Source organism: Marmota flaviventris, chromosome 14 (genome assembly GCF_047511675.1).
Source record: "Marmota flaviventris isolate mMarFla1 chromosome 14, mMarFla1.hap1, whole genome shotgun sequence".
Lineage (NCBI taxonomy): Eukaryota > Metazoa > Chordata > Mammalia > Rodentia > Sciuridae > Marmota > Marmota flaviventris.
Genome location: NC_092511.1, coordinates 24,985,971 through 25,001,956, shown reverse-complemented (window position 1 = coordinate 25,001,956; position 15,986 = coordinate 24,985,971). Strand labels below are relative to the sequence as shown.

Here is a 15,986-nt window from a genome sequence, read left to right as displayed (position 1 = left end):
GAGAGCTGAAGTCACAGAGAAACCAAAATGCTGAAATCCATGAAAACAAATGCACTGCCCAAAAGAATGGAACAAAAGCACTGGGTTTCCTGTAGAAGAATGTAATAAAAAGAGATGCTGGTGATGTAGAAATGAGTAAGAAATTCAGCTATAATGTTTAACAAATTGCTAAAGGATGAATGTATCCTAGGGAGATACCATAGTCCATATCCGCTCACAGGCTTCCTCTGTGACCCCACATCCCTGTATTTGGCTGCTCCTGAGGTCTATCTTTCAAAATAAACCAGAGAGAAATCAGAACTATACTATTTTAAATTCTGAAATTATACAGAGTAAGTTAATATTACTTAAAATAAGATTAATAAAATGAACACATACATAATAGAGCTAGGGTAATTAGTATTTTTTAAAATTTTAGTAATAACTAATAAAAATAGTGGAAATCAAACTATCAAAAAATTTTCCAAAAGTTAGCAGAAAAATATATTTTAAAAGAAACAGGACAATTAAATAGAAAATTATCAAAAAGACTAATTTTAATCCAGTATATCAATAATTACTTTAAAAGAAAGTAGTCTAAGCCTATTACATTAGTAAAGAAGAAACATATCAGAACAATAACTTAAGCTAAATCCGAAGGTTGAATTAAACATGCTTTACAGAAAGTGAAAAGAAGGAAATAATAATGACAGAAATTAATTAAAACTTGACTTTAAGGAAAGAAAAAGAAACAACACCAGTATAACTATCATCTGGTTCTTTGAAAGTACGAGTACTACTGATAAACTTCTATTTAGAATAATACCCTCACACCTAAAGATAAAAATTACCAATACTGGAAATAAAGAAATCTCACTAAAGACCCTATAACCATTAGGAGAATATGGAAATATGACAAATAATCAATTCAACAATGTAAATGAAGGAAAGTAAATGATTTCCTTCAGTACACAGACTACCATAGCTTACTCAAAGGAAAAAAAAAAAAAAAGAAAGAAGAAAGCTGGGAATATAGCTTAGAGGTAGACTGCCTGTCTAGCATGAGTGAGACCCTGGTTTCCATTCCCAGAACTGAAAGTGGGGGGTACCCCTGAATAATCCTACATCTATAAAATAACATAAAATTTTTATATAAAGCCAACTCCAGGCTCAGAATACCTCAATACTGATTTTTACTACCAAATATTTAAGTAATAATACACATTTTACACAACCTTTTCCAGATAATTAAAAAGAGAACATTCATTTTATAACTCCAGCATTACCTATATACAAAAACCAGACTTTATATGGAAAAAATACAAATATCCCTCAAAAACACAGATTCCATAATCTTCAACAAAATATTTACTAATTAAGTTCAGCATCATATAAAAAGGATTAACATGTCACAAAAACTGGATATATACTGGGAAAACACAAATTAATTGTCACTTAAAAAATCTTTTTAATTAAAATAACAAGCTAGGAATAGTGGTGTACACCTGTAGTTCCAACTACTCAGGAGGCTGATGTGGAATCTCTTAAGCCCAGGAGTTTTAGCCCATCGTGAGCAATATGTACTCCACCTAAAAACAACTAATATGTGAACAGACTAAAGAATAAACAACATATGATCATTTCACTACAAGCAAAATAGGTATCTGACAAAATCCTTGAGACATTCATGATTTAAAAAAAAAAAAAAAGGCCTTAGCAAATTAGAAAGAAGTAAGAATCTCTTCAACTTGTTACAGGCATCTACAAAATAATCTACAACTAGTAGCATATCTAATCCTGAAAGACTGAGGGAGAAAAGAAAAAAGAACAATTTGTACAATGTCTATTCAATACTATACCTAGGAAGAAAAAAGAGGGGGGAAAAAAAGACCGTCCATATTCTTTGACAGTATAGCTATGTACAAAAAAAAAAAAAAAAAAAAAAAGCTATAACTGTTCCCAAATAGATATATACATATACGTAGACGTATATATACACACACAGGATATCACTCAAAATCCAGTAGGATTCTTGGGGTTATTTTGAAAATCAACAAGCTAATTCTAGAATTTATATAAAAAGGCAAAAAGAGTCCAGTGTTGCAAGTTCAAAGCCAAGTACAACAACTTAACAAGGTCCTAAGCAATTTAGCAAGATCCACTCTAAATTAAAGGGTGGAGAGACTGAGGATGAAGATGGGGTTCAGTCATTAAGCACCCTTGGGTTCAATCCTTGGTACCCCCCCCCCACAAAAAAAAAAAAAGACCAAAAGATCTAAAATACCTGAAGTAATAAAGTCGGAGAAGCCACATTACCAGATATTTTTAAATGCCAGAAAGGTAAAAGAACACTGTGATTTTGAATAAAGAACAGACAGAAACACCAATTCTGTATCATAAAGTCACAAATAGACCAAAATAAAATAATCAATTGATTTCTGGGGAAAAAAAAATCAGGAAATGCAAATGAAAAACAAGATACTATTTTCAACCATAGTCCAGAATCAATGAGATATCTATAGACAAAATATCTTAAACTCCTGAGCAAACACTAAAACAAATGTAAAACATAAAAACTAAAATTTCAAGAATAAACAGAAGGATAATTTGTGAATTTGTGTAATCTTCAGTGAGGAAAGGATTTTTTTCTGGCAAGAATAATATTACAAGAAAGAAAAAAAAGGAATGCATTTTGGACATAAAGTATGTCCTACATTCAAAGTACTACCTAAATATTAAAGGAGAATTCCTTAAAAATGGAAGGGAAAAAAAAGGAAGAAAAAGTTGACAACTTCATCAAAACAAAGACTTCTCTAATTTTTGAAATACACTGTTAAGAAAATGGAAATTAGATTCCACAGACCAATAGAAAATATCTGCAAAACATTCACTTGATAAAATTGAATGTTATCCTTTTTGGTGGTTCCAGGGATCAAACCCAAGGCCTCCTGCATGATGTGTGCTAAACTACAGCCCCAGACCTGAATAACTCCTTTACAGTAAGAATGAGTATTTCAATATTGAATTAATCTAATTAAAGAACTGTTGGCTAATTTAATAGGATACAAGAGACTTTTTATAAAACACACAAACAAACATAGGAGTCTCCTTGGCCACACTCTTCTGGATCATGTTAAATAAATTATTTCAGGGAAATTTATGAGGTACATGCAGTGTAAAAAGTTGTGGAAAGTAGTTGGAGCATACAGATCTCAAAATACCTCCACTTAAAAAAAAATTGGGTATAACTAATGTTAACTGTAAATAACTGTTAATGTACTGAAGTTTCATAAGAAAACCTTTAATGTTATACAACCCCTGTGGATAGAACTATGCTAAAGCCTACACCTAATAACAAGGTTTAGTGGTCCCATTGCGATAAAAATGTAATAGTATAGTTAACAGAAAAACGAAATAATGATGACTGATCATTACTTGTTCACTAATTTTATTTATATCATCCAAAATCTCACAAATTCCTCCCAATAAAATACGAATAGTGTTTTCATGTTAATGTTTTCAAATTTAGATATCTAAATCATTACAGTCCCCTGTATGTTTCTGTATATGCTTTATATACTCCAAATAAGTTGAATTACAATAATATTGTTTTTAAAAAGTTATAAAAGGGGCTGGAGTAGCAGCTCAGTGGTAGAGAACTTGCCTAGCACACTGGGTTGATCCTTAGCACCACACAGAAAATGAAAGAACAGCTGGGCGCAGTGGCGCACACCTATAATCCCAGCAGCTTGGAAGGCTGAGACAGGAGGATTATGAGTTCAAAGCCAGCCTCAGCAACAGTGAGGTGCTAAGCACCTCAGTGAAACCCTATCTCTAATAAAAAACACAAAATTGGGCTGGGGATGTGGCTTGGTGGTTGAGTGCCCCAGAGTTCAATCCCTAGTACCCTTCCTCCCAAAAATGAATAAATAAAATAGAAGTATTGTGTCCATCTACAACTAAACAAATTTTTCAAAACAAAGTTATAAAAGGAAGGAAACCACTATGTCAGGAATTTCACTGTTTTTTAAAAAACAGGTTATTACAAATTGTTCATTTTTATGTTAAATTTTAACATTAATGTTTAAAGGTTCACATAATACACAAATGCTTTTAAACACTTTGAAAATTACGTGTATGTATATATGGACACGGACACACACACACACACATTTACATGCACTTGTACTTAAGAATAAAGTTAAATGACATTGACATCTTCACCTTTTCCTGCTTGTTTTACGTTACTGGGGATCAAATCAAAGGCCTCACACACAATAGGCAAGTGTTATACCATTGAGCTACATCCATAGCCTTTTTTTTTTTTTTAATTTTTTAGTTGTAGATGGACATAATATCTTTATTTTGTTTATTTATATGTGGTGCTGAGGGCCTCACACATACTAGGCAACCGTTCTACCACTGAGCCATAACCCCAGCACCCCCAGCCCTTTTAAAATTTTATTTTGATAGAGGATCTCACTAAGTTGCCCATGCTGACCTTAATTTTGCATTCCTCCTGCCTCAGCCTCCCAAGTAGGTGGGATTACAGGGATGTACCATCATATCCACCTTGACTTCTTCATGACACAAAAATGGTAATTAATTTTAAAAAAACTCAAATATGCCAGATGTTTTGTTTGTCATGTATTTTTTTGTAACTGGAAATAATACTGTTTATAGCCTATTAAAATATTTTTTTGAGAAAATAATGTTGGATTTTATGAAATGTTTTATATAATGATGGAAAAGATTTTATTAGTGTCACATATGCTCTTGAAGCATTCATACATTATCAGAACAAACCCAGCACTGTCGCAATTTTTCCATCTAAATATTTAATTTTTAGTTTTTTTAGGTGAACACAATATCTTTATTTTGTTTCTATGTGGTGCTGAGAATCGAACCCAGTGCCTCACGCATGCTAGGCTCACGCGCTACCACTTGAGCCACATCCCCAGCCCAATTTATCCATCTAAAACATTGCCTGATTATGTGTTTTTTTGAAATATTTATTTTTTAGATGTAGTTGGACACAATACTTTTATTTATTTATATAAATAATTTTATTAAAATCTTAATAAAATTATTTATATAAATAAATAAAGATGCTGAGGTTCGAACCCAGGGCCTCGCATGGGCTAGGCGGAGGTCTACCTCTGAGCCACAACCCCAGCCCCCTGCCTGATTATGTTAATAAATACATTTAGCATTTCTATATGAGATTATTAATGAACAATATTTTCTTTTGTAAGCTATCCTCTCCAGGTTTTCTTATGATATATAAATTCAATGGTAACTTTATTTCTGTTTTCCAGAATAATTTCAAATAGCCGCAAAATAAATTTTACCTATAAGATTTATAATGACTGGGCTGGGTTTGTAGTTCAGTGGTAGAGTTCTTGCATATGTGAGGAACTGGGTTCAATCCTCAGCACCACGTAAAAATAAGTAAATAAACTAAAGGTATTGTGTCCATCTACAACTAAAAAAAAAATATTTTAAAAAATTTATGACTAATCTATGAAACCATTAAAAGCAGGCAAATTTTCAGGCACTAAATACTCCTTCCTTATTAGACAGCTGAGGGATTTAAAAGGGCCTTAATGAAACAAAATGGAAACATATCAAAGAACTCCCCCCGACACACACTCCTAAATACCTACTGTTCTGCCAATTCATTCTCAGATAAATTCCTAACAAACATTAAAGTAAAGTATATCTGGAAGATTACAGGTGACTTCTGTATTGAGACAACAAGAGTACATTGAAATTTACCTTTCTGTTGAAAGTATATGAATCAGCTTGAGCAAAAATTCACTGAATATCTGAGGACATGTTGAAGATAGATGCACTTGTAATCGGGTAAGAAATTCCTGCATAGCTTGTGTAGCTGTTGGACCAACCTGAAGAGAAATGTATTTCCACTAAAAACAGCTCACTATTATTATTTATAGAAGCAGTCACTATAATGGCATAGGATGTAAAATCAAAAGTTGCACTATTATAATTTCCACATAAGAAAGAACAAAAATATTAACAGTGGCAGAGGAAACTGACATTTTAGGTCTTAGTTTATTTATTATAAATGGCAAATTATAGAAATGATTAACAAAAGCCTTTTCTTTTCTTTCCCACTGAACCACAACCCCAGTCCTTTTTCATATTTTACTTAGTGACAGGGTCTCACTGAGTTGCTTAGGGCTGTGCTAAAGTTGATGAGGCTGGCTTTGAACTCAAAATCCTCCCACCTCAGCTGAGCAGCTGGCATTAATAGATTTTTCATCGTGTTTATATATAACAACTAATTAGATTTGATGAATAAATCATAAAACTCTGAAATTTTAGAAAAATAAAATGCAATATAATCCTACAAACTAAATTAAATCAATTTAATTATTAATAATGGACCAAGAAATTATACTCTTAACCAAACTTCCTACATAAAACCAAGATATAAGATATCATCACAAGGAAAGCTTATCCTTAATAATTTACTCTGCCTTACTGGGTGAGGACAGGCACCCTGGTACCTAGCTGTACTACTAACAAGCTATATAATTTGGGGCAGTATAGCAGATGTATGTTTTTTCACATTTAATATAATGAAATTGGAATTAGTGATCTCAAATTAATTCATCTTTACACATAGTTATCTCTCAAGAACATGTCTGTCCCTACCAAAATTCTGTCCCAATCAGTTTCTTCCCTCCTTTTTACTTAACTCTTTACTATGAGCATAAAATTAAAATTTCAATGTCAAAATATTCACTGAAAGTATCCACCATGAAGGCAGAGACTCTGCCTTGGTAAATACTTTCATCACTAATATTGAGAACAGTACCTAAGCCTAGTACAGAGAAACCTATTGAACACTTATTGAACAAATGAAATAACAGAAGGACTGAGACTATTATGGACAACGCAACAAAATTAGAACTTGTTTAATGGCAAAGCCAGATAAGAATTTTTAAAAGAATCAAAAATAATGAATTGAAAGAAACCTTAGAAAACCTCCATTAAAAATATTTATGAATACTAAAGATATTTTATACAAGATATTTAAACTAGAGGCAGTATAATACAAGAAGAAATTAAGTTGATAATAAAACAGAAAATGTTGAATTCTAAGCGATATTTTGTGATTTTTTTTGCTATCCAAATACAATAAATAATATAAAATGTCTGAGCTATTAAACTTTGGGGGGGGGGTTGTGGGGGTGTTACCAGGAAGTGAACCCATGGAGACTTAACCACTGAGCCACAACCCAGGCACTTTTTAATATTTTATTTAGACACCAGATTTCACTGAATTGCTTAGCACCTCCCTAAGTTACTGAGGCTGGCTGTGAACTCATAATCCTCCTGCCTCAGTCTCACAGGCTGCTGAGTTTACAAGAAAACTTACTGCCCAACTCTGAGCTACCAATCCTAAAAGCAGAACTCACAAAAAATGAATTCTTAAATCTTCATTCCAAAAATTTTTAAGTGTTTTCTTGGCTTTGTAATTACATTAAATTATAAACCTAAATTATACAAAATCAATGCCAAACACATACTCTACATTAAAAAAAAAAAAAAATTCAATGTTCTTTGATAACAACCTACCACCTGTTGTCCAGCTTCTATATAGCTACTTTTGTATTATTTATAAATTATTTATTACACTAACATACAAGGGCTATTACTTAATTTTTTAATGATGAAAATTTTATAGTTTTACTTCAAAAATATTATTTATTGAATAGTCTGGGCACATCACTAATTAAGTTTTATTACCTGTGGACTGTGTTGATTTGTTCCGTGTGGACTGGTACCAGAAAGAAATTTCACTAATACATGAATGAGGTTTGGATCTGAAACCAACAAATGAGCAGTACTCTCCTGAGTTCCAATCCCACTGCTGGAACCAGCTATTAAAAAATAATAATAATAATTAATCTTAATAAACTGACTACAAAACAACAATTTCCAATATATATATAAACATCTTTTAGTTCAAAGAAAACTTACATATTGCTAGTAATTACAAGTTTATTAAGAGAGTTCCAACCTATACACACTATTGTTAGACCTGGATTTCATTCTTTATTTTCATCTACCACATTATCTCCTCCCTCATTCTTCTGACTATGAATACAGTCAAGTGAAAATCAAACAACTAACACCTTACCATTATGTTAGGAGTCTATTTTTAGGAACTATTTTTCCTTAGCTTTTCAGATAAACTATAACTCAGTTTTCTAAGATAAACTGAGGCCAAAACTATTCCTTTTTGCATGTTACATACAACTAACTAATGTATAGGCAACCCACTGATTCTCTTGAGCAGAATACAACATCTTTGTTTATCAGATAGCAATATTTTTATCTCATTTTTGGATAATATATTCTAAACAAGAAAATAGAAGAGCACTTTGATGTTAAACAATGATTCAAATAACAGCTTTATCAAAGTGACAGAACTCTCAATTTAATGAAGTCTTTCTCAAATAGAGATTGAAATCCATCCTCTTATTATAACTTACAGATTGAATACAATGTAATTGAAAGGACTTCAATTTCTTACACAAACACATCACTTCTGGTAAAAATATGTTAAGAATTCGATAATAAGCATATTAAAATGTACATCAGAAATTACGTTAATAAGTTTCTGAACTTACAATTAAGCTGCATGTTTGTCATGAGTGTTAGGCTATGGAGTACAAGGCACCATGTCCGGAGCAAAGTATTGGGATACCACGCTAGCACTGTGAGAAAGCTAGTTATTGAGGCTACATACAAAAGAGGAAAGAAAAAAATTTTACTCAGAAAAACTGAATATTTACTAAGAATTAAAAACCAAAAGAACGAACTAACAAATAAGATTATTTTTTAAAATTAGCTCATTAACTACTGTCCTTGGAACACACAAATACAGTTTCGAATTAAATACAACTAAAACTTTGAGAATCAATAACATTTCCCAGCAAGGGTACAGCTCAGTCTGCAACACTTAAAATAACATGTTCTCATTACAAATTTGTTATACATGCATAGAAACTGGTACATTTTAGGTACATTTAACCTAATTATTACTATTTAGCTATTTTATTTATACCTATTAGGGTTTTTTCTACAAATAAATCTTACCTTGATTTAATGAAATGACAGGTATTCGATTAGCATTATATAAAAAAATGTCTGCTCCAGTCTCTTTATTTCCAGATGAGCTAGAATTCAGGCTCAATGTGAGCCACAACTGGAGAAGTGACTCCAACTGAAAATGAATGAAAATTGACAGGGGGAAAAAAGTACATATTATAAAATGTATTTCAACAAAAATCTTACTGCTTAGAATTTTGTCATGAATAAAGAAAATTTTCAATTAAATATTTCCCCGAGTTACTTCATGTGACAAGCAAGTACATCTTAAAATTCCAGAATAAAATTTAACTTAGTTAATATTTACCATTTACATCATATAAATGTTTTTCTAAGTTAAAAGAGGTGATTCAAGTTATTAAATTGATGGGTTTTATACAATATGTGGTAGAAACTAAGGCTTAAAATCATGAAAATTAAAAATTGTTCCTTTAAGGAGGACCTGTGATAATTAAAGCATTTCCAATATTGTCCCAATTGAGTATAATTAATAATCACCATCAAGTTGCAAATGAACTTTACAGTTAGTTTCACCATTTCAGAGGCTCCCAATAATATGTTAAAATATCATTTTCTCCCAAAGTCATACCTGAACATGATGGACTTGAAGCATGGAAAAAAGTTTGTTGAAACAAACATTTAACATTGGTACAGATGATAACTGTATAATAAGCTGGCTGGTTTGGTTTGCTGTTTGTAAACCTCCTAGAAGTGAATCATCTGTTCCAGTAGGAGACTGAGATACTGAAAATCAAACAGAAGTATGATGTTATAAACAAAGTTTCAGAACACACACTAACTCGTTACTTATATGTATGCGTAGGTAAAAATAATTTTTTTAACCTGCATTCTGTAAAATGGTTTAAAGTTATATGTTAGTATCTGAAAAACTTAATTTTTAACATTGTTTGAAGGTAAAAAAGATAGTCACCAACAAGAGAAGCTCCCAAATACACAGGACTCAGTCAATAAAGGAAAAGAACATACTCTTTAACAGTTTTTGCTAATTAATAAAAGAGAAAGGGAAAGAAAGAAAGAAGAATCTTATCTGATTTTATTATTCATTGTGGGGATTTTTGTTTTGTTTTTTCTTCCCATCATGGCACTAGAAATTAAACTCATGGCTTCTCTTACCATTGAGCTACACCCCCAGTTATTTTTATTTTGAGACAGGTTATCCCTAAACTTCCTAGGCTAGCTTCAATTCTGTAATCCTTCTGCCTCAGGCTCCCAAACAGCTAAGATTATAGACATGTACCACCCTGCCTGGTGTGATTCTAGACACTGATGGATTATTAGAATCACATAGGCAAAATGCAAAATTCTGATGTTCAGGCTACATGCCAAATGAATTATTTACTGATAACCTTTCCTTCTTTTTCTTTCCTTTTCTTTTTTTTTTTTTTTTTTTGGTGAAGTATCCCAGGCTGGTCTCAAACTTGTGATCCTCCTACCTCAGCCTCCCAAGTAACTGGACATTTCAAATGTGTGTCAGCAGGCCAAACAAATTGAGAATTTAATCATGGGGATCAGAAAAATATAGGGACACTTAGAGGTTTTTGTTCATATATTTAGAATATGATTATACTAAAAAGATACACACTTGTGTGCAAGATAACTACTAAATCTTCTCAATTATGGAATTCAGTTATAAAGCCCATTTGGATGCCATGCCACCTATACATTCCATCCTAGTCTTTGAGGATGATAAAGATGTTTTTATTAAAAACTCCACACTTGGGCCTGGGGCTCAGTGGTAGAGTGCCTGCCTCACATGTGTGATGCACTGGGTTCAATTCTCAGCATCACATATAAATAAATGAATAAAATAAAGGTCTGTCAACACAAAATTTAAAAAACAAACAAACAAAAAAAAAAACAGGGGCTGGGGATATGGCTCAAGTGTTAACACGCTCTCCTGGCATGCGCGGGGCGCTGGGTTCAATCCTCAGCACCACATAAAGATAAAATAAAGATGTTGTGTCCACCGAAAACTGAAAAATAAATATAAAAAAAAACAAAAAAACAACTCCATTCTTATTTGTTTTTTGTTGGGACTGGGGATTGAGCCCAGAGATGCTCTACTATTGAACTTCATCCCCACCCTTTTTGTTTTTACTGAGGCAGGGTATTGTGATAAGCTCCTTTAGATTCACAACAGACATGGAAATTTGACATTTGTCCTTGTAGAATGCGCCTGTAAATAATCAAGACAAATCATTCCTTATAATTGTCTAAAACTTGTCATTTTACTTACATGTTGGAGACGTATTTGTTAATGCTTGTAAAATGGAATCTGCTTCCAGAGTGGACATCATTTTTAACATAAGTTCTGCTTGCTGTTCAAGTCCAACTTCTAGGCGAGCATCTAGGGCTACAAAAAGCAAGTAAAAAGAAGCCTAATTGATCATCATTATTACTTATATCCTACCTCCTACAAAAAAAAGTCAAAATCCAAACTCAGGAAAGGATGTGTATGCCCTTAGACAAGTACAGCTTGGCATGCATTATCAGAGGCAGAGCTGGAAGACCATCTGTACAAATGTGGTTGAAGAGAAGAGATTGAGGTGGGCATAGTGGCACAAGACTGAAATCCCAACTACTCAAGAAACTGAAGCAAGAGGATCCCCAAGTCTGAGGTGAGCCTTGACAACTTGGCAAGATCCTCTAACAAAATAAAGAACTAAAATATAAAGGGCATAGAAGTGAGATCAATGGCAAAGAACCCCAAGTTCAATCCAAAATACTACAAAAAAAAAAAAAGAGAGAGACAGACTAATTAAATAAATAATGATAGTAGAAGCAAATATGTTAAGGAAAATGATAGTCAGGTTTTTCGCTCATAAAAAAAAAGGAGTGTAAATATGGGAAGGGAGAAAACTTAAATGAACCCTACAGAACTACACTATAACCAGATATACCAATGTGAACTCAACCACTTTCAATATATCTAAGACATATGCATAGAAACACACACACATCCCCTAGCTTTGTTCAGCAAGACAGCATGGAAACAGACAACAAAACTAACAAGTACATCTTGCATTCAAATCTTTTTTTTTAAACAATATTCTGCTTTGAATAGATCTGAATACCATATTATTTATACAAGTGGCTAATTCCCAACTAGGGAAAATACACTAAACAATGAGCAGGGGGTATCTCATTTTGTTAGAGAACAAGAAGTGCTCAAAGACTGCTAAGAGTATGTCAAAAAGGTCAAGAGAGGGCTGGGGTTGTATCTCAGTGGTAGTGCACTTGCCTGGCACATGTGAGGCACTAGCTTCAATCCTCAGCACCACATATGAATGAATGAATGAGACAAAGGTATGTGTCCATCTACAACTAAAAATTTAAAAATGGTCCAAGAGACCAGATTGAAGGAGATCCTACTGGTCAAATGTAAGACAACTTGAAGATCAAATTACATAAAGATAACATTGAATATATTAAATGAATCTTAAACTAATACATTTTAAAAAATGATTAAAATAATAAATTTTATGTTATTTGCATTTTACCACAATAAAAGCAAACTAGTAACATATTGTAATAAGAAATTATAACTGCGTTAAATAAATTTTTTACAAAGGAGAAAAATGCAACTCCATAAAGAAGAAGCCCGGTGGACACCTCCTTAATCAAGTGATTAATTTTTTTTTCCCTTTGGTAGTAATGGGGTTTGAACCCAGGGCCTTGTGCATGCAAGGCAAGCACTGTACCAATTGAGCTATATCCCCAGCCCCATTAAGTGATTAAATGTAACAGCATCATAAGTAAAACAAATCAAAATCATGGGTCACATACAAGGATACAGCAAACAAAAATGACTATTATTGCTGTGATATTCCTACCAAGATTCATGACTTCAATCTAATTATGAGAAAATAGCATACAAATCTAAATTGAGGGATGTTCTATAAATAACTAGTCTATAATCTGCAAAAGGGTCAAGGTCATGAAGGTCAACATTGAGAAACCATCTCAGACTGAAGATCTGACAACTAGAATGCAAAGCATGATTTTCACTGGGTCCTTCCACGTAAAGGGCATTATTCTGACAACTGTTAAAATGTGAATGGCCTCTCAGTATAAGGTAATAGTAATATTAATATTCTGATTCTGATGGAATATGCTTCTTTGATGTGATCATATTAAAGAATGTCTAGCTTTTAAAACAAAAAATTGGATTGGCAGCTTACACTCAACTGGTTCAGGATAAAAAACATGCTCTGAATTTTACTTGTTTCAAACTTTTTCAGATCTTTAATTATTTCCATTTTTAAGATATTTTACTGAAAAATTTAAATGTTACATTGTACATGACTAGTAAAATGAAAAACTAGTATTCAATGTGGGGTTTTTTATACCTAAAAATTTATTATTAAAAAGATAATAAAGCAAAACAAAGCACAATTATTTAAAATCACTGTCAGTCTCATACAACCCACAAATAATTTTTGCTAAGTATTATTTTGAGAAACAGATGGACCATCATTGAATGAAAGCTCCTCTAAACTTTATGATAGAAAAGAACAGGAAGCTCTGAATGACACTCTATGGTACAACTTTGATACCAAACCTATTGTACACTCAGGCTCAATTTCTCAAGAGACAATATATATATAAATTTAGTACTTGCTTTAAGAATAGTATATACCTCAAAATAGTCACATATAAACACTTACCCTGAGATACTGAAACACTAACTGTTTGTGATCCATTCTTTTCTGTGTTTGCTGGTGGCTTTGCTACAGGGATTCCCAAACCTCCAATGTAAGGATTATAATTGTAGGTACAATAATCAGCACCCCAGTAATCATACCATGTACTGCTTATTGGCTTAAAAAAAATGGAAAAGAAGTTGTGTTTTATTTTTGTTTTTCTACTGTAAACTAAAACAGGACTATACAATAAACATACTTCACATCCTTTAAATTTTCACCCATTTAGAATATTAATGATTTGCAAGAATGTTTCAATGATAGCCTTTTCATTTTTTGAAAAATCTAAAAATACCCCATTTGCTTAGAAACTGAAAGTAAAATAGAATCCTTAACAAAATCTAAGGAACCAAAAGAACAATACCACTACAAAGTATTATAGGTGTATCTTCTTTAGAAAAAGGGGAGGCTAACATAGAAGATTAACCTAAAAGAGGCTCAGTTTAGATAAAGACTATTGGCTGCCTGTAAGGCTGATAACTCAATTTCTAAATGCTTATTAATGATACTTATAATAATTATTAATGGCTACATCAACAAAAATGGTGTAAGTTTCCTTCATACTATTCCATGAGTTTCTTTTAAAAAATGCCTACAGTACTGTAGCAATTTAATGAATTTTACATATACTGAATAAATGGGATTCATTTGGTAGTAATTTTGTATATTTTCTTCTTTGAAGTAATTGCTAATCTAAAAATGTATGAGTATTTTGATTACACACAATATTCTAATAGAGCATACCTTAAAAACTTTGGCTGCAAGGGGATCCTTTTCTAAATCAATATCTAGAGGATCAATGTCAACTTCCATTAGATCTTGAAGTAACTCAAGGTCAATTTCCTTATCTTTTTCCAAAGAAGAGAGGGGGGGTGTGCCTTCAAATAATTGAAAATGTCTGTATTATATTTAACATGAAATTTAGCCAACATATTGCTTTTAGTTGCAGAAAAAAAAATTTTGTTTACATGTAACAGACACATGCTAAAAGATTTTAAAAGATTAAAAATCTAAACTTTTACACTTAATTATTAATCAGTACATAAAGGTATTACTTCACAGAACAAAATAAAAAACACTACTAGTATGATACTTGATTTCCTAGAGAAAATACCACAATATTAGCTGTTGTTGAATCAAGTTGCATAAACTTTGCTATTAAAAATAGTCATAGTTGGCTGGGTTTGTAGCTCAGTGGTAGAGCGTTCGCCTAGCATGTGCGAGACCCTGGGTTCAAACCTTAGCACAAATAAAAACAAATAAATTAAATAAAAGGTACTGTGTCCATCCATCTACAACTAAAAAAAAAAAAAAAAAAAATCATTTAAAAAAAATAGTCGTAGCCAGGCGTGGTGAAGTACACCTGTAATCCCAGCAACTCAGGAGGCTGAGGCAGGAGGATTGCAAGAATAAGTCTAGCCTCAGCAAATTAGTGAGGCTCTAAGCGACATAGAAAGACCATCTCAAAATAAAAAATAAAAAGGGCTGGGGATAGGCTCAGTAGTTAAGCACAGCTGGGTTCAATCTTCCATATCCCCACACACTCCCCCACCCCCCAAAAAAGAGGGAGAGAGAAGTCATTAAATGTTCCCCACATTTTATTGAAACTTCTACAGATACAAATCAGACTATATCAAAGTAATTGGGATATTATGAAACGATAGTACTTTGTTGTAATTAACACTCACACCCAGAAACAAGGCAAAATATGTTTACTGGAAAAATATCTTGCATCATTATATAAGGTCAAAAACCTCAAAGGAAAACGTAAAAACCCATTTTATACTTCATAGCATTCTTTATTTTGAAATGTACTCAATTTGTAGAAAATACTAAAGAATATTTTAAAAAAAAAAAATTTTAATGTACCTGTTAAATCATGTGTCAAAGGTTCATCTATAGTTTCCAGCAACTGAACTGAAGACGGCTGAAGGGAGTCGTCAGAGTCACCAGCTGTTGCACCTACATCATCACCCACTGCTCCTTCTTCCATGGCTTCTGCAGCTACTGGTGCCAACAATTCTCCTGCATTTAAGAAGATAATCCTAACCACTTTAATAACTTAGACACAGTCTTCTAAAATATATTGAACCATTATATTTTTCCTTCCAGTGTTCAGAAAGACACATATACTCT

At 32.5% G+C, this 15,986-nt stretch overlaps 1 protein-coding gene across 11 annotated transcripts in view; it reads right to left on the bottom strand.

Moving 5' to 3' along the window:
* Positions 1-15,986, bottom strand: part of Birc6 (baculoviral IAP repeat containing 6) — a 217,333-nt gene that overhangs the window by 96,469 nt on the left and 104,878 nt on the right. For all 11 annotated transcript variants that reach the window (XR_011704325.1, XM_034636800.2, XM_071601470.1 and 8 more), the window contains 9 exons: positions 15,720-15,875; positions 14,595-14,728; positions 13,815-13,968; positions 11,384-11,500; positions 9,716-9,870; positions 9,115-9,241; positions 8,646-8,756; positions 7,759-7,892; positions 5,758-5,885 (listed from right to left, as the gene is read on the bottom strand). Coding sequence is in view for 10 of the 11 variants with exons in the window: in XM_034636800.2 (XP_034492691.2) it covers positions 5,758-5,885; positions 7,759-7,892; positions 8,646-8,756; positions 9,115-9,241; positions 9,716-9,870; positions 11,384-11,500; positions 13,815-13,968; positions 14,595-14,728; positions 15,720-15,875 (1,216 nt within the window). In the remaining variant the exon portion in view is untranslated. The remainder of the gene's footprint in view (positions 1-5,757; positions 5,886-7,758; positions 7,893-8,645; positions 8,757-9,114; positions 9,242-9,715; positions 9,871-11,383; positions 11,501-13,814; positions 13,969-14,594; positions 14,729-15,719; positions 15,876-15,986) is intronic.